This window comes from Meriones unguiculatus, chromosome 3 (genome assembly GCF_030254825.1).
Source record: "Meriones unguiculatus strain TT.TT164.6M chromosome 3, Bangor_MerUng_6.1, whole genome shotgun sequence".
Lineage (NCBI taxonomy): Eukaryota > Metazoa > Chordata > Mammalia > Rodentia > Muridae > Meriones > Meriones unguiculatus.
Genome location: NC_083351.1, coordinates 145,602,532 through 145,625,159, shown reverse-complemented (window position 1 = coordinate 145,625,159; position 22,628 = coordinate 145,602,532). Strand labels below are relative to the sequence as shown.

Sequence of the window (22,628 nt, the reverse complement as noted above, 5' to 3'; positions counted from 1 at the left end):
TTTAAATCCTTTATCTGTGAGAAAAATTGTGCAAAGCTTGAGTTTTGAGAAACTATTGATTTTTAAAATATAAAGTGGTACCCCAGACATTGTCCTATTTTTATAGATGGCCATGGAAGACTGAGTCATAACGAATGGATCTGTGGACACTTTTTGAAACTTAGGGATTCAGAAACAGCTTGTGTCATAAATGCATCACAGAAAGTACGTTTTGAAGGGGTATGATTTAAAAGCTTCAGTGACAAGTAAAATCCTTTAAAGAAAGCTAAGGAAAAGGTGAAGGAAGTTTTATGCTTTCATGAAATAACCTGAGTTAAAATCTCATAGGGAGCACTTTTTAACAGTGGTTGAGCTAGCACCAGATACCTACTTGAGGTGAGGTACGAAAGTCAATGAGATAGTGTTGACTCCATTAAGGAGCCCCGTTCGATCTAAAAGCTGGAAGAAGTTTTGAAAGGTTTTTACGAAGATGTCCTCTTTTGACATTTTTTTTTTCCTATGGAGAATGGCCTAAAGACAAGCTGGGGCAGAAGTCCAGGAAAGCCGGTGTCCGCTGCTCTTTCTGTGCAATCAGACATGGCAATGGGTTAGACACAAAAGGAGCAAACATGAAATAGATGTGTTTGGAACATTTAGTGGAGATGGAGGCAAGAGGAGAGCATGAGTGGGCAGTAAAGAGTGCGAGGCTCCTTTCCTCAAGCGCCTTTCTCTGGGATGGCAGCAAAGTGTGATTGCTCTTGTAAGGTCTGCTTCCAACATTCTATTCAATCAGAACCTACCAAAAATAGATGCCGGCTTTTACTACTGCTCCAGACTCTTCATTTCACTGATTGTGAAACTGGTGCCTGCTGTTCTCATTGCTCATTGCTTGACTTAATGAGAATCGGCAGTCACCATTCTTTTTATAACCCGAGTAATCACAGTACTCAGTGGGCTAACTTGAGGCTAAGGGAAGTCATTTGCTCCCTGACCAATGATTAAATGAGACAAGATAAAAACAGAAAAATACATAGAGAGGGTGAGCTTACTGGGGCCAGTATTAAGATTGTATTTTTACTGTAATAATTCGAATTTTACAAAAGACAGTTGTTATCTGAGAAAGCCTTCTCCTCCCAGGACCTCACCGATTCTCATCTGAAGCACTCTTCTAGTTACTAAAGCAAAGTTGCTCCTATCTCAGACTTCACATATGATTAAGGAACCACCCTTTGGAGAGTTTTTTTTTTAATTAGGAATTTAAAAGAGAGGTATGCCATACCAGCAAATGATTTTTTCACCAGGATAATTAATTTTTAATATTTTTGGGAAAAAATCACTATTAAATTATTTTTAAAATAATAATATGAAAGACCATGCAAGAAAAATACTATTCTATCAAAGTAGGGTATAGAAGAGATGATTCCCGATGTTACAAAATCACAGACAGAAATACAGTCTGCAAGAGTTTAAATATATATCACTGTGAATACACTTCCAGAGATAAATACTGACATGAATTGTGTGATGATCAGTGATAACTCAAGCCTCATAGTTTGTTTTTCAAGGTCATCTATAAAGAAAGCCTCTCTGGGTATGGCTTCCTTTTGAAGGATTAAACAAGTTCACCAGGGACCTCCCGCGATCCAGCCATTTTAGGGGTATTTGTAGGGGAGAGTGACACATAATTCATCCTGGTTCTTTTGAACTTATCTGAGCATGAGCCAAGCTGTCTGTTCTGGGAAGAGTGGTAAGCAAGCAGCTGGTCTCTATTTGCAGTGAACAAGGAATAACAGAAAATGTACCCAAATTGCCACTGGGGTGGATTCTTTGAAGATAGAAGGGAAAGTGCCCTAATTGCAGGATTGTAAAGGTACTGGACCTGGCTGTGTAGTTCTAGTCCATGAAGAGTGTTGCAGCCGACATAGGTAGAACCCTGCAGAAAGGTTCCTAAAAGACAGGAGCACTGGCCAGAGGCAGCTTCTAGAAGTGGTGACCCCCAGAGAGATCCCTCACAAGGAGAACTTGTTTCGGTTCTGTTGGTTCTGTTTGTGTTGCTAGAGGCAGCATCTGGTCCATTTCTAGATGGCAGAGCTGTGTGGGATGAAAGGAGTTAGGATTGCTCAAGTACAGACAGACAAGAAGACACTGCCTCAGTGGAATGAAAATACGACAACGTACAACAATAAAAATGTAGCTTTCTAGTTTTTTTTTTTAGTTTTAGTCTTTACCCCATCCCATCTTTTGACATAAAAAGAATAAAACCTGTAATTTGTTTAGTATCCGCAGTTTTCTAAATTATATACATGTTTGGAAAAAAAAAACAAAACATGAGTATTGTTTTTCTATGTTTTTTTTTTTTTTTTGGTTGAGCATTTGCCACACTAAGTGTTGACTTTTATTATTGACAAAGATGAAGTCCTGAGTGTAAGTGCGCTCTCTGCTCTTATTCAGATGCGTATCCCAAGAGTGAGATGATATATACTTGGACTAAAGGCCCCGAAAAGTCAGTGGAGGTGCCAAAGGAGTCTTCTAGCTTAGTGCAATACGACCTAATTGGGCAGACTGTATCAAGTGAGACAATCAAATCTATTACAGGTGAGACTACTGCATGTGCATACCTGTTTGCGTGTGTGTGCGTGTGTGTGTGTGTGTGAAGGCATATGTGTGGGGATGTGGGTGGGTACATGGAGATGAGAGTGAAAGGGGGTCATTCCTCCATGTCCATCCTTTTTATTTATTTATTTTTGGGGTCTCTCACTTTCCTGGGGCTAGCTTTGTAGGCTGGATGGGCAGATCAGTGAGCCACGGGATCCCCCAATCTCAGCTTCCCCAGTCTGGTATTACAAGCCTGTGTTACCTCCTCGGGATTTTTAAAACTGTGGTTTTTCAACTTAGGTCTTTATGCTTTTATTGCAAGAACTTTGCCAACTGATCTCTCCTCGACTCCCTCCTGGTGAGATTTTTAATGGCAAAAGTCAATGTGCCACTTGGCATCAGCAATGGAGTTTTATAATATCTCTTTCATTGAAATATTCACTGTTTTCAGGGAATTTTTTTTCCAGAAATAGAGCTTATATATTTGTAATCTTACTTCAGTTTAAAATAAATTCTCAGTTGGTGAGACAGGAGAAATGAATAGATCTTTCTTACTTAGAAACAAAAGCCAATAATTAAATATATTAAAACTATTTTTAACAAAATATGAGCAAAGCTTGGCTTGATTTTTGTGGTGCTTTTCAAGTTGCTTTGAATAATGCCCAATTTTATGGTGTCATTTTTGCTCTTTGTTCCGAAGTAAAAGCAAAATCAAAAACATGCTTACAGAGTACATTAGAATACACATTATATTTGTCATACAATATATGGCAAGTGGCTATACTGATGGTTTTTGGATTTTGAAATATGAATAGAGAGAATCTAAAGGTTTAGCTTCTATCACATCTAACGGTAAAATTGGCTACTTACAGCCAAAATAATGTTCTTTCCATACGTATTTTACTAGAAAAAAATAATGATAGTTGAAAGTTGCCTTGATTCCCTTTTACTGCTATACCAAAATATCAATATATATACCACTATATATATATACCAAAATACCAATATATATATATATTGTTTCTCTAGTATCTGGGAATGTCAAAGTCAGGGAGCCAATGGACTCAGTGTTTGCCAAGAGCTGGTTCCCAAGAATATGGAAAAGTCCTTTTTCACAGAGTCCTCACATGGCAAGTACAGGAAAGGACAGCCAAGGTCGACTGGTCGCTAAAAACGCTAATGCTGCCCTTGAGACCTACCCTTATCCCCTAACCTATCAAAGACCAGTTCCTATATTACCACATTGTAAGTTAGGGTTCAATACGTGATTACCACCCTCCTTTTGTTACAAGATCGCATTATATAGCCCAGGTTGTGTTGAAGCTTACTGTGTAGCCCTGGATAGCCTTAAACTGGAGTTTCTTCATTCTCAGTCTCCAGAGGGCTGGAATTCCAAGTATGCCATTGTGCCAGGAGAGCTTGTCATTGTTTAAACTAATATTTTTTAATGGAAACATTTAAACATAATGTATTTAAGTAACTTTTTTGGCTCATACAGCTGAGGTGTCACAGCCCAAAATTTATAGGTCTTCTATGTTTTGTAAATTTTCTTAAAAGGTCTATGTCAGAGACAGTTCCTGTCCCCTTACTAGGGATAACCCACTTGGATGCTGAACTGCCATGGGCTACTTCTGAGCAGGGACACTAGGTTCTATCCACACAAGATCCTTGGTTGGAGAATCAGTCTCAGAAAATACCCCTGTGTCCAGATATATTTGGTCCTTGTGGCACTCCTGTCCTCTTCAGGTCTTATTAACTTCCCCTTCTTTCATAATACTCTCTGCACTCTGCCCAAGGTTTGCTTATGAGTCTCAGCATTTGCTTTGATACACTGCTAGGTAGAGTCTTTCAGAGACCCTCTATGGTAGGCTCCTGACCTATTACTTGTTTTCTCCTACTTCCAATGTCCATCCCATTTGTCTTTCTAAGTGAGGATTGATCAACTTACCCTGGGTCCTCCTTCTTGTTTAGCTTCTTTAGGTGTACAGATTTTAGGCAGGCTCTTTGACACCCCCCCCCATGAGGGGGGAACAGCCTTGCTAGGCCACAGAGGAGATGTGGGTGTGATTGGGAGGGAATGAAGGAGGGAGCTACAGCTGGGATACAAAGTAAATAACATGTAATTAATATAAAAAAATAAAAATGAAAAAAGTCTAGGATGTCATTGTATTAGTAAACCAAGACAAAACTAGAGTGTTTATGGGAAGATCTTGTACAATGCTGTGAAATGAAGAAGGTTTTTTTGTTTGTTTTAAGAAATATACTGACAAAATGCTGATATGAAGGGGGTGTCTCTAAAAGAGCATGCTCATGGAAGCAGCATGGAACAATGCTTTCCAGGCTTTGGTGGGTAAGGAGAATTACCAGGCCAACAGCACAGAATTTCACCCATGCAAACTATGTAATCCTAGGGAGTTACTGACAGTCTGGTTCATACTGTTAACAGTTTGTAGAGAGGACAAATATTAAATGGTTCTAACACAAAAATACAGTCATCAATATGCTAGGACATAGCTTTTGGAGATGGTGCATTGCTTTATAACAGGCAGTGTTCTATCATTTTTTACTGAAGAATACTTAACTCCAAACTAATTAAGTAGCATATATATTAAATATGTACTATCTTTTGGACCTGAATTATACCACAAAAGGCTTAAGAATTAGAAGCAAGTGACAAGAAATGAGAAGTATTTAATTTTTTAATATTTTATTTTTATTAATTACAGTTTATTCACTTTGTATCCCACCTGTAGCTCTCTCCCTCCTCCCCTCCCAATCCCACCTTCTCTCCTCCTTCTTCACCCATGCCCCTCACCCAGTCCACTGATAGGTCTTCTTCCCCTTCCTTCAGATTCCAGTTTATCAGGTCTCATCAGAAGTGGCTGCATTGTCTTCCCCTGTGGCCTGGTAAGGCTGCTCCCACCTGAGGGGGAGGTGATCAAAGAGCAGGCCAATCAGATTATGTCAGAGACAATCCCTGTTCCCCTTACTATGGGACCCACTTGGACACATGGGATACATCTGTGTGGGGGTTCTAGGTTATCTCCATGAATGGTCCTTGGTTGGAGCATCAGTCTCAGAAAAGATCCCTGTGCCCAGATTTTTTGGTTCTGTTGCTCTCCTTGTTGAGCTCCTGTCCTCTCCAGGTCTTAATATTTCCCACCTCTTTCATAAGATCCCCCGAACTCTGCACAAAGTTTGGCTATAAGTCTCAGCATCTGCTTTGATACCCTGCAGGGTAGAGTCTTTCAGAGGCCCTCTGTGGTAGGCTGCTGTCCTGTTCCCTGTTTTCTCCCTCTTCTGAGGTCTATTCTCTTTGGCTTTCTGAATGAGGATTGAGAATCTTACCCAGAGTCCTCCTTCTTGATTAGTTTCTTTAGGTGTACAGATTTTAATATGTTTATCCTATCTTATAGGTATAGTACCACTTATAAGTGAGTATGTACCGTATATATTCTTCTGGGATACCTCACTCAGGATGATCTCTTCTAGTTCCAACCATTTGCCTGCAAATTTCATGATTTCCTTTTTTTTAATTGCCATGTAATATTCCATTTTGTAAATATACCACAATTTCTGTATCCATTCCTTAACTGAGAGTTATTTGGGTTGATTCCAGCTTCTGGCTATTAAAAATAAAGCTGCTGCAAACATGGTTGAGAAAATGTCCTCGTTGTATACTTGAGCATGTTTTGGATATATGCCTAGGAGTTGTATAGTTGAATCATGAAGCAGCACTATTTCTAATTGTCTGAGAAAGCACCAGAGTGATTTCCAAAGTGGTTGTACAAGTTTACATTGCCACCAGCAGTGGAGGAGGGTTTCTCTTTCAGCACAACCTCTCCAGGATGTCTTGTCCCTTGAGTTTTTGATCTTAGCCATTCTGATGGGTGTAAGGTGAAATCTCAGGGTCATTTTGATTTGAATTTCCTTGATGAGTAAGGATGTTGAGGATTTCTTTAAGCGTTTGTCTGCCAATCGATATTCCTTTATTGAGAAATCTCTGTTTAGCTCTGTAGCCCATTTTTTTAATTGGATTACTTGATTTGTTGCTGTTTAATTTCTTGAGTTTTTTTATATGTTCTGGATATTAGCCTTTTGTCAGATACTGGGTTGGTGAAGATCCTTTGCCAATCTGTAGGCAGTTGTTTTGTTCTGATGACAGTGTCCTTTGCTTTAGAGAAGCTTTACAGTTTCATGAATTCCCATTTATTGATTGTTGATCTTAGAGCCTGTGCTGTTGGTGTTCTGTTCAGGATGTTGTCTCCTGTGCCAATGAGTTCTAGGCTCTTCCTCACTTTTTTTTCTAACAGCTTTAGTGAGTCTGGTTTGATATTGAGGGCTTTGATCCACTTGGACTTTATTTTTGTGCAGGGTGATAAGTGGCACATACCTAAACATAGTAAAGGCACTATACAGCAAGCCTATAACCAACATCAAACTAAATGGAGAGAAACTTAAATCAATCATATTGTAATCATGGACAAGGCAAAGCTGGCCACTCTCTCCATACCTCTTCAATATAGTTCCTGAAGTTCTTGCCAGAGCAATAAGACAATTAAAGATAAAGGGGATACAAATAGGAAAGAAAGAAGTCAAAGTATCACTATTTGCAGATGATATGATAGTATATCTGAATGACCCCCCAAATGCTACCAGGGAACTCCTACTACAGCTGATAAACACCTTCAGCAAAGTGGCTGGATACAAAATTAACTCAAAAAAATCAGTAGCCCTCCTCTATACAAAAGACAAATGCTATGAGAAAGAAATTAGGAAAACGACACCCTTCCCAATAGCCATGAAGGACATAAAATATCTTGGTTTGACTCTAACCAACCAAGTATGAAAAAAATTTCCAGTCTGAAAAAATAATTAGAAGAAGATATCAGAAGATGGAAAGATCTCCCATGCTCATGGCTTGGCAGGATTAACATAGCAAAAATGGCCATCTTACCAAAAGTAATCTACAGATTCAATGCAATTCCCATCAAATTACCAGCACAATTCTTTACAGACCTTAAAAGAAAAATTCTCAACTTTATATGGAATAACAAGAAACCCAGAATTGCTAAAACAATCCTCTACAATAAAAGATCTTCTGGAGGTATCTCCATCCCTGATCTCAAGCTGTACTATAGAGCAACAATAGCAAAAACTGCATGGTATTGGCATAGAAACTGACTGGTGGATCAATGGAATCGAATAGAAGACTCTGAAATAAACCTACACACTTATGGACACCTGATTTTTGATAAATATGCCAAAACCATTCAATGGAAAAAAAGATAGCATCTTCAACAAATGGTGCTGGTCTAACTGGATGTCTACATGTAGAGAATTTAATTCTTAAAAGATGAAATTAATTCACGGGAATCTCATGGTGAAATATTTTAGCTCACTCTCTCCTCACTTGAAACTGTTTTGTATACATCCAAACAACCTGTTAGAAAATTGCTGGCGCTGTTTCTCTCCCCAAAACTTCCAGGTGTTTTTTTTTAATTTTTCATTTTTTTAACATTTGAGATCATAATTACATTTTTTTCTATCTCTTTCCTCCTTCCCAAACCCTCCCATATACTCATTCACAATGTCCTTCAAATTCATGGCCTCTGGTTTCCTGCTTTTGAATGCATTAATGCATATATGCACACACATATTTTTAAATACAACATTGTCAGTTCATAGTGTATTATTTGTGTTTACATTTGCAGGGCTCTGTTGGCATTGGACAACCAATTTTTTATGCTTTTCCATGGAAAAGACCTCCTCTCCCACCCCCTCACTTTTCTCAGCTGCCTACTGTTCCTTAGGGTTGGAGCCTTATGGGGGTTTCCCCTTTCTGTTTGTCATGACCATTGGTATTGTCCTTGTTCATTTCATGTTTAGGCAGCCATGATGGTAAAACTATGGGTTTAGCTTCAGTTATTACTAGAAGATACAGTCTCACAGCAAAATCTCTAATCCTTTGGCTTTTACAATCTTTCTGCCTCCTCCTTCACAATATTCAGACATTTCAGTGTCTTCTGTCTTTCCAATAACTGTTACATGCATTAGTATTTTGGGGATATCTTCTTTTTATTAATTATGAAAAAATTAAATGTTCTTCTAACAGGGTACCTTTTACTGATTTTTCCATTTTTACACACATGGGAGTAAAGATTTATAAATCTATGACTTATTCTGTGAATATTCATCTGATCCTAAATGACATTGTCTATATAATCATTCTAGTAAAACTAGTTATCAGAAAGTTTATTATTTGTTTACTTACTGGCCTTAAAGTTATGCCTCAGTTATATTTATTTGTACTTTTACTCATCTATGCTGCACTTAGAAATACAATTAACCCAGATTCTCCCTATACTTGGGTACATGTAAAAGTATGAAATATTTTTGAAAATATACTCATGTTTGTATAACTTTTTAGAAAGTTATGTATTCCATGTCCTTCCAAAATTAGGCTTTTCATTTTATATCTATGCATTTTTGTGCTTTTACATTTTTAGTTTGATTTTCCTATAAATAACAAGCCTAACTTCTGCTTTTAAAATGACGAAGACTGCAATTGGATAGATTATTACTCAAGGGGTAATGTGCCTTGGAAGCATAAGGACCCGAGTTCAGATCCATGTGATCCACATGAAAAGCCAGCTGTGGCACGTGCATGCAATCTGGGCACTATGTAGTCAGAGACAGAAAGAGCCCAAAGATTCATTGGCCGACCAGTTCATCTTCATAGTAAAATCTGTACACCTAAAGAAGCTTATCTTGGAGGACCCAGGGTAAGAAGATCAATCCTTACTTAGAAAGACAAATAGGATGGATATTAGAAGTAGCAGAAAACAAGAAACAGGATAGGAACCTACCATAGAGGACCTCTGAAAGACTCTACCTAACAGTGTATCAAAACAGATGCTGAGATTCATAACCAAACTTTGGGCAGAGTGCAGGGAATCATATGAAAGAAGGGGGAGTTAGTAAGACCTGGAGAGGACAGGAGCTCCACAAGGACCAGATATATCTGGGCACAGGGGCTTGTCTGAGGCTGATTCTCCAACCAAGGACCATGCATGGACATATCCTAGAACCCCTGTTCGGACATAGCCATGGCAGCTCAGTATCCAAGTGGCTCTCCTAGTAAAGGGAACAGGGACTGTCTCTGGCATAAACTCTATGGCTAGCTCATTGACCTCTCCACCCCTCGTGGGAGGAGCAGCCTAGCTAAGCCATAGAGGAGGACATTGCAGCTAGTCCTGGTGAGACCTGATAAGCTCGGTTCATATGGAAGGGGAGGAGAACCTCCCCTATCAGTTGACTTAGAGAGGGGCAGGGAGGAGATGAGGGAGGGTGGATTGGGAGGGAAGGAAGGAGGGGGCTACAACTGGGACACAAAGTAAATAAACTGTAATTAATATAATATATATTATATTAATATATATATATATGAAAGAATATCTTGAAGTTCACTGACAGACCTTATCACAAAAATAAATAAAATCAGGTGGACGGCTACAAAATAAGTTACACAATGTCTAGGAAACCTCTGAAAGTGACCATACAGTATGCACACACACATGTTCATATGTATATGAACATATACATCTAAGTAAAGCGTATGTATATACAAATACTGAAAACTGAAATCTAATTCCTTTAGCATATTAGACCTTTAAAACCCTGCCATCTTTTTGAAGCTATAACCCAATTATTAAATTGATGAAACTATACATACAAAAACAGCAAATTTTTTTTTTGTATGATGATAATGATCATTTCAATGTCATTCTCTTTTGCTCTCCCAAGCACAGTACAGGACTATGAAATTCTCATTGAAATATGCATTTCAATGTTAATTCCTTTGCTCAGAATGCTGACTGTTAGTCTCACATATGTTCATGAAGTAACTGAATAATTGCCTACACGGCCAATAATATATTTTCTGCATTTTCATTGCAGGTGAATATATTGTGATGACGGTTTACTTCCACCTCAGACGGAAGATGGGCTATTTTATGATTCAGACGTATATCCCATGCATTATGACAGTGATCCTTTCTCAAGTTTCCTTCTGGATAAATAAAGAATCTGTTCCAGCTAGAACTGTATTTGGTAATTTTAGTTTATTTCTTGGGTGTTTTTGTTCGTATAACTTTTTTGATGGTGACTCATGGGAAGAACCATTTGATATTTCTAAGAAAAATATGATGCTCCAGTTTACAAACTGAACTGAATAAGGAGCTATTTAAGCTTTCATTTTCCAGCTGGTCAATATAACACATTGTTGCCGGGGGAGATAAGGGCACTCTGTCCCTTCTGACGTCTTGTCAGATTTCCATTTTTGAGAACCAGTCAGGTGAAGAACAAATGGAAATGTGCATATAATTTCACTTTCAGTGACATTCTTGAGCTGCTAGCGTAATGCTGGGTAATTGAATTAAAATTATGTCTAGGTGTTAAAATGAAAGGCACAGACAGCTTAAAATAAAACAAATAAAAGTCATGGCTGACTGCGCATGAGAGCCTTAGAACAACTTGGGTTTTCAGCGAAGGGGAGAAAATGCAAATGGCTGAAGTTCACTGAATGGGAAGTATTCTAAGTGTAGTCTCCGGGCCCATTGCTGTGTTCTCTGTGCATAACGTCCGTTTCTTTTCTAAACCAGTACGTTGTCTTTTTGTTCTTGTTGTGGTTCTCCAATAGCGTTCTAAAAAATAATCCATGGGAACATACAGATTTAACATTTTTGTGTTAAGTAAGCCATTTATATTTCATGCATGCTTTCATATCATTATACTTATAGTTAAATCTATTTATTGTAGTATGGTTATCTATTCTTTATGCTATGTCGACTTTATTAACATCATTCAGTGGTGGGAAAGAGAAGAAAACTGTCAGACTTTTTTCTAAAATGGAGGCATAGATCTCTCAAGATAAGCCAATGTCTCCCTTCTGCCGTTCAGTTTGTTAGGATTTAACTGTGGGCACAACAATTATCATACAACAGCTGTATAAAGGCTTGTGAGTTCATGTGAGCCTTTTATCTTACTTTGCTAGAACAACATTACCTAACAAAAAAACAGCCCAGAAGTAAAGGTTTATTGTGACTCGTGGTTTCAGTTAGATTATTGTTTGTGACACAAACAGTAGTAGAACTGACCATGAAAGGAAAATAAAGCACCTGCTGTCTCAGTTATGGAGAGGAAGGAAAGAGCTATTATCATGACTGGAGCAACCCTCAAAGGCCATCTAATGATGGACATCTGACATTCAGTCTCTGCCTCCTAATGGCTTCACCAACTGCCATATAGTGCTGTGAGCTGGAGCCAGAGAATTCAAAACATGGGCCTCTGGGAAGATTTCCGAGTCACACCATAGCACTTCCCATCCTCAGAGATAACGGTGTCTTTCTGTCCTCAACACAGTTGAAACACTCCTGTGAGTTCATGAGTGCAGCAATTCTGTCATGTCCAGAAGACATGTACTAATCTACTATTTCATGCTTCCTTCCTTTTTTCTATCTATCTGCCTATCTATCTGTCTATCTATCTATCTATCATCTATTTATATTTAAATAATAGCACTTAATAGGCATTAGCCTACACAGTGGACAATGCTCCTTTTTGAAACATTAGACTGTCAAATAAAGCCCTGTGCCAGATGTGGGATGACACCCCTCAAATTGTTGCTTAGCTTCCTTAAGTAATATAAGCTATTGAGTTTACTCTTAGTTGCCAACCAGAACATGATAGGAAGACCCTATTGCTAAAGACAGAGTATACTTAAGTCATATGACATGGAGAAATCAACTTGGAACTCACCAGGAAGTTTTCTTCCTTCCGGCTAGCTTTCATAGGATTGGAGGGGTCTTTGTAAACTGCTGGGGAGAAAAGTCATCAGCAGTCTTACCCAGCTGTGAGCCCTGTGAACAACGATGAACCTGGGTATAATGGTGGAATGAATGTTGTGTGTGCAACAAACCATTTTTTTTAATTGTATTTAAAGCCTGCTCTATGGGAGAAAACCCAGGGTTGAACCTGCTACTATTATTCTGCCAAGTGAAGATAATATTAAACTGCCTCTATGTTTGTATTTTCATACCCTAAAATTAGTGCGGCTCTCAGACCCTATCATAATGATGTGCAGTGAACATTCTAAAAGCTCACCCTTGGTCAAAGTGCAAAGAATAAATATAGGTGGAGTGCTTATTTACAAGCGGGACATCAATATTAACAATGCACCCAAAGCCTTAATGACCATCGAAAAAGCAGGGGCTGAAGCAGTCTAAGAACTTGTAAGGGTTTAAAGAGTGCTTAATACAGGATATTTATTGAATACTCTGTACTTTTTCCCATACATACCCAACAAAGAGGAAATTCATTTTATTCTGTTCATAGTTTTGAAGAAAATGTTTTTCTGTGTGTACCCCCATATAGACTGAAATTCTTATCATTCTTTGTCTTATTTAGCACTCATAATGATTTGGAGTCTGCATATCATGTTCAGAGGCAGCCTGACTGGGCAAGAGAGGGCTGCTGAGGCTGAAAATGATACACGTGCCCTTTAGCTTGTTCTAGCATAAAGTAATCAAGGGCACAGGAAGATGGCCCTCTTGGTAAAGTGCTTGCTGTGTGAGCATGGGCACCTGGGTTTAGATCCTCAGCATCCATGTAAAGCTATGGATAGTTTCAAGTGTCTGTAACCCTTGCACTGTTAAGGGTGGTTGAGCAGACAAGTGGATCATTGGAGCTCACTGGCCAGATGGTATAGGCAAAATGATGAGGTCCAGGCTCAGTTGCAGACCTTGGCACAGGAATTAAGGTGCTGAGAGAGACACCAGCCATTTTACTTGGCCTCCATGAATAAGCACTAATGTGGACCTGCATATGAACTTATGGCCAGACATACACCGTACTACATTCACACACAGATCTTGAATTTTCTGCATCTGACATCATTAAAATATTTTAAATCTTGTGTTTCTATTAAGATTTGCCAATACATTCACTTGAGTACATATCACATTTACCTGTCCTTGAAGAATTTAACAGAAAATTGTGGCCTCACGTAGATATCCACAAAGAAGAGGTGACCTTACAAGTACAGGTGATGGTTCTGACTCCAGTGTCACTTTCTAGTTTTGGTGTTCAGTGAGTTACTTCTGCTTCTTAGCTCTCATGTTAATACAATCTGAATTGCTTTATCTCTTAGGGTTTCTGTGAGGATTAAATGCATTAATCTGAGTAAAAACACTTGAAAAAAATCTTAACATATAATGCAAAGTTTTATTATTGCTCTTGATGAGCTAACTTGTCCATGGATAAGAGAAATATCCAATGGCTTGGGAATAAATAGCACCCATTATGGCTGATCTCAGTGAACGTTTCTTATACACATAGGACCGCTTAAGGAAATTAAGCAGTGTAGCAAAATGCTCATATTACTAGCTCCAATAGCGAGTCAATGAACACTGTGGGGGTCATGTTACTTAATATTCACAATAGTTCAGCAAGGTAAATTTGCTTAATTTTTATAGATAAGGAAAATAGTGAAAAGATGTTAAAAACTTTTGTTAAGGCATTTAATTGTAAGTGGTACATCCAAGAAAATGTGTAATATTGAGACCTCAGTTTTGTTATCTTCACAGCAGGCACGAGGATGAAGAAGTGAGGAAAGGGTTCTGAAGAATTCCAGAGCTTCTGGCTGAACATAATTTGCCAGTAGGATTTTTCACTTAGAATTTGAAATTTGCCTGCTTCTGTCTATGCCTAGATCAACATTAGTTTTGATCATTCGGGAAAATCACACAATTTCATCTTCAAAAACATAAGCTATATCACAGTTGTAATTATTAGACTGTTCATCAGTGTCTAGAATAGTATTTTCCCTAGGCAAGTAAAGACCTATACCGTTGGGGGTCATTGACCACTAACTCTGTATGAGATTTAGAGGAAAATGAACTGTAAGCTAGTATTGCTTTTCCTCAGTTCTCATCATCCTTTTCACTCACGAAGACAGTGTTTTGGGTCACAGATAGGACCAGGAATAACAAAATCCTGAAACAGCAGAAGTCTGAGGAACATGATTTGTGGAATTCTTTCCCGAGGCCTTCTATCTTGAAATTTGTCTGACTCTAAGTTTTTTTGTTTTTTTTTTAATTATTCCAATATGGTTAAACATTAAACACAAGTAGATGCCAGCTGGCATATTGAAATCATTGCTATTTCATTTTTTAGGAATGGCCAGCCAAAAATTCACTCTTGTGTACAGTCTTAGCCCACTTCTTCATTTCCTCTCTCTGCTCCTGGGCCAGCCAATATGGTGCATATTGAGCATTCTAAATGCAATGGAATGGCATCAATACTTGAACACATAAATATAATTATGTCTTTGAATTGTTTTCAGGGTGAGATTCTTTTTTTTTAATATAAGTCTTAAATTTTATTTTATTTTTTATTTTTTTTATCAGTTACATTTTATTAACTCTGTATCCCAGCCGTGTCCCGATCCCTCATTCCCTCCCAGTCCCTCCCTCCCTCCCTCATCTCCACCATGCCCCTTTCCAAGTCCACTGATAGGGGGGACCTCCTCCCCATTCATCTGATCCTGTTTTATCAGGTATCTTCAGGACTGGCTGAAAAACCCTCCTCTGTGGCCTAACAGGACTGCTCCTCCCTTCGGGGATGGGGAGACCAAAGAGCCAGTCATTGAGTTCCTGTTAGAAATAGTCCCTGTTCCCCTCACTTTGGGAAACCAATTGGTTACTGAGCTACCACAGGCTACATCTGAGTGGAGGTTCTAGGTTATATCCATACATGGTCCTTGGTTGAATGTCAGTCTGAGAAAAGACCCTGTGCCCAGATATATTTGGTCCTTGTGGAGCTCCTATCCTTTCCCCATCAGACTAACTCCCCTTCTTTCTTATGATTCCCTGTACTCTGCCAAAGGTTTGGTCATGAGTCTTTGCTTTGACAACACTGCTAGTTAGAGTCTTTCAGATGCGCTCAGTAGACTCCTGTCATACGTTCAATGCACATCCCATCTGTCTTTCTAAACGAGGATTGATCATCTTACCCCACAGGGTGAGATTCTTATTGAAAGAGCTGGCTTCTGTTTGCTCTTCTACTTACGTTTATTCTGCCAAGTTCTATACCTGAAATTAAAGAGACTAAGCACATGCCTACATTCCTGCTGTTTTTTTTTTTTTTCTTATTTGAGCACAAGACAGAGAACGTTTTAATATCTGAAGAGACGGCGAGTTTTAAACCAATTTTGAGGCAATTGTTGTTGTCAGACAGCATTCCTAATTTTGCCAACAGTTAGAATATAGCAACTATACTATCTAGAGGGCCATTCCACAAACAAAACAAAAATGACAGAGAAATAGCAGACAGCAATATATCACATGCTTTTGTGTTGGTATTAACAATATGATGTAGGGTAAGCCATCATCCTAAATCTGTACAACTGAATGTCATTACTGAATTCATAACTCTGTAATGACTTTAGTATTTTGTTTGCTGAATGTCACCTAAGGAAATTTTTTCACATGGCATTAGACAAGATGAAGACACTTTCATTTATTGCCAGGAAAAAGCATTTGACCACCCTCAACAGGAACAAAGCTTACAGGCGCAGGAACTGTTAAGCCTCTTGTATTTAAATTTCATTTTCCTTTTTGATTAGTATGGTCTCTGGAGACTTTTCTGAGCAATGAAGAGTAGTTTCATTCAGAACACACTCATATTTTTACTTGCAAGTATTTGTATCCTTATTTCTCTGTCATTACAAGAAACCCACTGCTTACACTTTGCAGAACTTTTGGAACACCTTTGAATTCTTTTTTTCCCCATGATTCTGTTTTTATTATTTTTAAATGCAATGCTGTTTTGTGTGCATGCATGTCTGTATGAGGGTGTCAGATCCACTGGAATTGGAGTTACAGACAGTTCTGAGTTACCATATGGGTACTGGAAATTGAAATCAAGTCCCCCGGAGGAGCAGCCAGTGCTATTACCTGCTTAGCCATCTTTCCAAAACCCTACTTTTGAAATCTCAATAGTCCATTACAAATAAATTGTTATGAACAAAAGGAAGTGTAATTTATCTTTAAATTTTGTAGCTAAAGTTTCATTTACTTTAGTAGCTATTCATTTATTTCACAGACTTCTAGAGAATTGTACCGTCTCTATGACATTTCAAATGAGGCCTACATTATTGAAGGTCTCTTTCTGGGAAAACCCCAACAAATTTGCTATGAGCCCATGTGCCATTACAATAGATATGTGGTTAATCGACCTGTTTAATGGAATAAGGTTTTCAAAAATCGACTTCGGGGGCTGATGAGGAGGCTTAGAGTTAAGAGTATTTTCTGCTGTGATATAGAAGACCCATATGGTTTCCAGCATCCACACAGAGAGGCTTACAGTGGCTTGTCACTCCAGCTCCTGGAGATCCAATGAGCTCTTCTGGCCTTTGGCCACCTGCACACATGGCTGACACGTCTTGTATACATATTCATATACATATGCTTACACGTGCATATGTATAACCACAACCAGAAACATATACATGTATCATAAAAAAATCTCAAAAATGTACTTTAGGTTAAGAAAATCTTAAAATAACCAAACAACTTATGTAATACACATTTATGTATAGTTTTAGAATGTTCTTTGAAACTTAGCTCATGTGATACACAGATGCTCCAGATTTCTATCTTCTAAGAACCAATTGCTTAGGGAAGGACTGGAATTCATGGGAGGGGGGAAGACTGGACAGAAACCAAACAATGAGTTTTGCATATTGTGCGTTTGTGATGCCTCTGGCATTGCATGCATGGTGATTCCTGAAGCAGTATTCATAATGGTGTGCTCTACTCAATCAAAATGGAAGCAGGGAGTGCTGATTTTTTTTCCAGAAGCCTTCTGTCTTAAAATTTGTCTAAGTTTGCTAATTATTCCAACATGGTTAAACCATCAACCTGTATAGATCTCAGCTGGCATATTGAAATCATTGCTTTCATATTTAGGAATGATCTTGGGCTACTTTTGCATTCCTCTCTAAGCTCACATATGCAGAACAGGAATAAAAGATAGTACAAGGTAGACTATAATCAGAGTCTAAGTTGAAAACACATTATTGGTTATTCAAATCAAAATATGATTAATCTTTTACTGTTGGAAAACTTCCTATATTTTCAGTTAAAAATGGACTGTCTTTCAGCTGGGCATTGGCATACACAGTTAAGATGATTGCATCACTGTTATAATCTTTATCATTAATTCCACCACCATCATCATCAACAGATACCTGGGTATATCAGCTTTCAGAGCTATTCTAGGAGTTATGTAGAATGAGTACAAATGGATATAACAACTAACTCGGGAATTGCCGGGATAGCCTAGATAATATTGATTAAATAAGTGTGCATAGATGGAATTAGGGACAACTATGTATGTATTAGCATCCATAAAGAATGCATTCTTCTGTAGTTCTGGTGACAAGCAGCACTTTTCTACCAAGAATGGAAACCAATCTTTTCCCTAGTTTAAGAAAGCATTTTCCCTAGAAGTATTACTTCAAAACAACCAAAATATGAAGAACACTACTTTTGTTGCAAATATTCTTCTTCAAGGTTTACACCGATGTGTGGAAAACACCTACACTTTAAAAGCCCATTTTTTCTATAAGTACATTTAGCCAGAACATATTCACAGTTTTAATAATTTAGGATCTGGAATGCTCAATGAATACATTAATTTTATTTGATGAATTATAGTCATTTAATGATAAGAATTTATATATGACTTGTGATTTTGCTGGCACTAATTTTTAGTGGTAATAGGCCTTGCTTGCCTAGCATATTCTCATGCTCACATTTAGAAGGCAAATGTGCCCATTTTCCATTCCTGTCTAAGACTCACTGTTTAAATTAATCATCCTTCTTAGGGGGTGTATGTATCAATTCTTTGGCTGTTTCATATTCCAATATAGAATCACGTTATCCTATATTATTTACATATGTTTAATTCTATAGCACACTCAGAATGTACAAAGAAGCCCAGATTAATTTCCCAATCTTGAACAAATTCACACTGAGCTGATGATCACAAGATTTAGTAATTAAACATATCTATCTCTTATTCCAAGTCCTGAGCTGATTTCATTGAAACAGAAGGATTCAAATCCTTTTTCACAGGTGGTAGATTTCAGTTAGCAAGCTTGTCACCTCATGCCCCCTTCTCCTTTCTGGTTTATCTTGTTTTTCCTAGAAATAGCAGTAAAATGGTTTGTCTCTTTGCTTTTTTTCCCACTAAAGGAATAACCACGGTCCTCACCATGACGACCCTAAGCATCAGTGCTCGGCATTCCTTGCCCAAAGTGTCCTATGCCACTGCCATGGATTGGTTCATAGCTGTCTGCTTTGCTTTTGTATTTTCTGCTCTTATTGAGTTTGCTGCTGTCAACTATTTCACCAACATCCAAATGCAAAAAGCCAAGAAAAAGACTTCAAAGCCTCCTCCAGACATCCCGGCTGCTCCTGTGCAGAGAGAGAAACATGCTGAAGCATCTGTCCAGGTATTTAGATTTATCTACATTCTTCTAAGGTTTTAGGTACAAATTTTTGTTATAGGTAGAAAACAGAGACCATGAATGTATCCGTGCCAATTTCTAAGACTGGTGCAAGTTTAGGGAAATATATGGTTATAACATGTACACTGATATTTTATTTTTGCAATATTATTAGTTATTTGAGGATGTCATACAATCTATTTTGATAATATTTACCCCCCCCCCGCATTCTAACGCATCCCAGGTCTAACTCTCTTTCCTCAACTGCCCAAATTTGTGTCCTCCTTCTCCTCTTCTTTCTCCTCCTCCTTTTCCTTCTCCTCTTCCTCCTCGTCTTTCTCTTTAAAAATAATCAAGTACAATTTAGCTGCTTATGCATTCTTTTTAAAATTTATTTATTTTTATTAATTACAGTTTATTCACTTTGTATCCCAGCTGTAGCCCCCTCCCTAGTCCTGTCCCAATTCCACTCTCCCTTCCTTATCTTCTCCCATGCCTCTCCCCAAGTCCACTGATAGGGGAGGTTCTCTTCCCCTTCCCTCTGAACCTAGCCTATTAGGTCTCATCAGGAGTGGCTGCATTGTATTCCTCTGTGGCCTGGTAAGGCTGCTCCCCCCTTAGGGGGAGGTGATCAAAGAGCCAGTCACTGAGTTCATGTCAGAGACAGTCCCTGTTTTCATTACCCACTTGGATTCTGAGCTACCATGGGCTACATCTGTGTAGGGGTTCCAGCCCATCTCCATGAGTGGTCCTTGGTTGGACTATTAGTCTCAGAAAAGACACCTGTGCCCAGAATGTTTGCTTCTGTTGCTCTCCTTGTGGAGCTCCTGTCTCTTCCAGGTCTTTCTATCTCCCCCTTCTTTCATAAGATTCCCTGTACTCTGCCCAGAGTTTGGTTATGAGTCTCAGCATTTGCTTTGATACCTTGTTGGGTAGAGTCTTTCAGAGGCCCTCCATTGTAGGCTCCTGTCTTGTTCCCTGTTTTCTCCCTCTTCCAATGTCTGTCCAATTTGCCTTTCTGAGTAAGGATTGATCATCTTACCCAGGTACCCTCCTCCATTGCTGGTGGGAATGTAAACTTATATAACCACTTTGGAAATCAATCTGGTGCTTTCTCAGACAATTAGGAATAGTGCTACCTAAAGATCCAGCTATACCACTTCTAGGCATATATCAAAAATATGTTCAATATACAAGGACATTTGCTCAACCATGTTCGTAGCAGCTTTATTCATAAGAGCCAGAATCTGGAAACAACCCAGATGTTCCTCAGCTGAGGAATGGATACAGAAATTGTGGTACATTTACACAATGGAATACTACTCAGCAATTAAAAACAGGGAAATCATAAAATTTGCAGGGAAATTTGCAAATGGTGGGAACTAGAAAAGATCATCCTGAGTGAGGTATCCCAGAGGCAGAAAGACACACATGGTATATACTCACTTATAAGTGGATATTAGAATATAATATAGGATAAACATACTAAAATCTGTACACCTAAGGAAGCTAATCAAGAAGGAGGACCCTGGGTAAGAATCTTATGTATTCTTTAATGTACGGCTTTCATGGACATTTAGTCTATTATTCAGGCCATAAACTTTGAAAAGAAAACTAACTTTCCATTTACCAGAAACTATTGTTTGCAAATCTGCTTTCCACAGTAGATTTTGTCTAACTTGAGCTTGTGTGGGTCTTGTGTGTGTTGCCATAACCACTCTGTGTTCATCTGTGTAGTCTGTTCTTCTGCATTTAGAACCCAGTGTTTCCTGGTAGTCCATTACCTTGAGCTCTTATACTCTTTAAATCCCCTCAGCCAGAATGATTATTCGGTCTTAAGAACAAGGGGTGTTTGCTGATACAGATGTTCCGTCGAGGGCCCAGCCTTCCACAGTCTGGTATTCTTTCCACTTTGGCTAGTTATGTGTCTTATTGTTAATCACCATTTACTGGAAAGTGCAAGTTTGTCTGATAAAGGTTCAGAGATGCACTGTGACTTTAAGAAGTCATAAAAAGCTAGTTTAACATTGTGGCCATTTAGCAGAATAAAGGGATTATAACCTAGCTCGTCACAAGTTCTTGGCTTCAACACTGGTTCCAGATATGGAATTTGTCTTGTGGAATAGACCTTAAATCCAATCAGTCACTCTGGTTGGTTATTCCCATGATATTAATGCCACTCTTGCTAGAATGAGCATATTTTGCTATGCCTATTATCATGTAACTCTCAGAGTCCATATCTGGGAAATTTGATGAGTACTTTTCTTCTTATCTACCATTAATAACAGCTTCCAGAGCAGTAAATTCTAACTGAAAGGGATGAAGCTTTCAATTAGTACAAGTTTGATTTCTTTATGTCCTATGACTTAAGTATGTGTTATTCCTAGCAATAGGGCCTTATTGTCAAGTTATGAAGGGTAAACAAAAATAATACCAGCACCCTGTAATGTTTGGCGGTTTGTAGGTCCTAAGTGGCCAGGAAACCTGGAAAAGATAACCCATTCCTGAAAATAGATTTTCAAAATTTATTAAGCAGTGGTGTTTTGTAGAGGCTTTGTCAACCCACTACAAAGTAACTCTTTAAATTATTCTTTTCTTACTTAAAAAAATAGCTTTATTTTATTTTTTATTTATTATAATTTATTCACTTTGTATCCCAGCTGTAGCCCCCTCCCTCATCCCCTTCTGTTCCCATGACCCTCCCCCAGCCCACTGATAGGGGAGGTCCTCCTTCCCTTCCATCTGACCCTAGCCTATCAGGTCTCATCAGGACTGGGTGCATTGTATTCTTCTGTGGCCTGGTATGGTAAGGCTGCTTTCCCCTCAAGGGGAGGTAGTTAAAGAGCTAGCCACTGAGTTGATGTCAGAGACAGGCCCTGTTTTCACTTGGAGAATGAGCTGCCACGGGCTACATCTGTGCAGGGGTTCTAGGTTATCTCCATGCATGAGTATCAGTCTCAGAAAATACCCCTGTGCTCAGTTTTGTTTGTTTGTTTTTTTGTTTGGTTTTTTTTTGTTTGTTTTTGGTTCTGCTGCTCTCCTTGTGGAGCTTTAGACCCTTCCAGGTCTTTCTATCTTCCCCTTCTTTCATAAGATTCCCTGCTCTTTGCCCAAAGTTTAGCTCTGAGTCTCAGCATCCACTTTAATACTTTGCTCAGTAGAGTCTTTTAGAGGCCCTCTGTCTTGTTCCTTATTTTCACCTTCTTCTGATGTCTATTAATTCAGCATTTTTTCACATGCATTATTATTGTATAGAAGCTGCAAAATGTTCAATAATATGGATAATCAAGAATGCAGAATTGTCCCCATTTCTTTTTCTTCTTGGTCTTCCACTATTCTATGTCCCTTTGACACTTTCATTTCATTTCCTTATGTTTTTGTTTGTTTGTTTTATAAATAGACAGATCCCTCATGGTTACTTCCCCTTAGACAACGCAATTTTCATGAATAGCACTTTAAAGCTTCCTGATCTGCACCTATC

General features: G+C 38.5%; 1 protein-coding gene across 7 annotated transcripts in view; it reads left to right on the top strand.

The window, feature by feature from the left end:
* The window catches only part of Gabra4 (gamma-aminobutyric acid type A receptor subunit alpha4), a 91,536-nt gene that overhangs the window by 15,980 nt on the left and 52,928 nt on the right, over positions 1-22,628 (top strand). For 6 of the 7 annotated variants that reach the window (XM_021659944.2, XM_060380722.1, XM_060380721.1 and 3 more), the window contains exons 6-8: positions 2,431-2,574; positions 10,534-10,686; positions 18,894-19,153. The exons of the other annotated variant lie outside the window; for it this stretch is intronic. In XM_021659944.2, the coding sequence (XP_021515619.1) occupies positions 2,431-2,574; positions 10,534-10,686; positions 18,894-19,153 (557 nt within the window). The remainder of the gene's footprint in view (positions 1-2,430; positions 2,575-10,533; positions 10,687-18,893; positions 19,154-22,628) is intronic. 7 annotated transcript variants of the gene reach the window in all.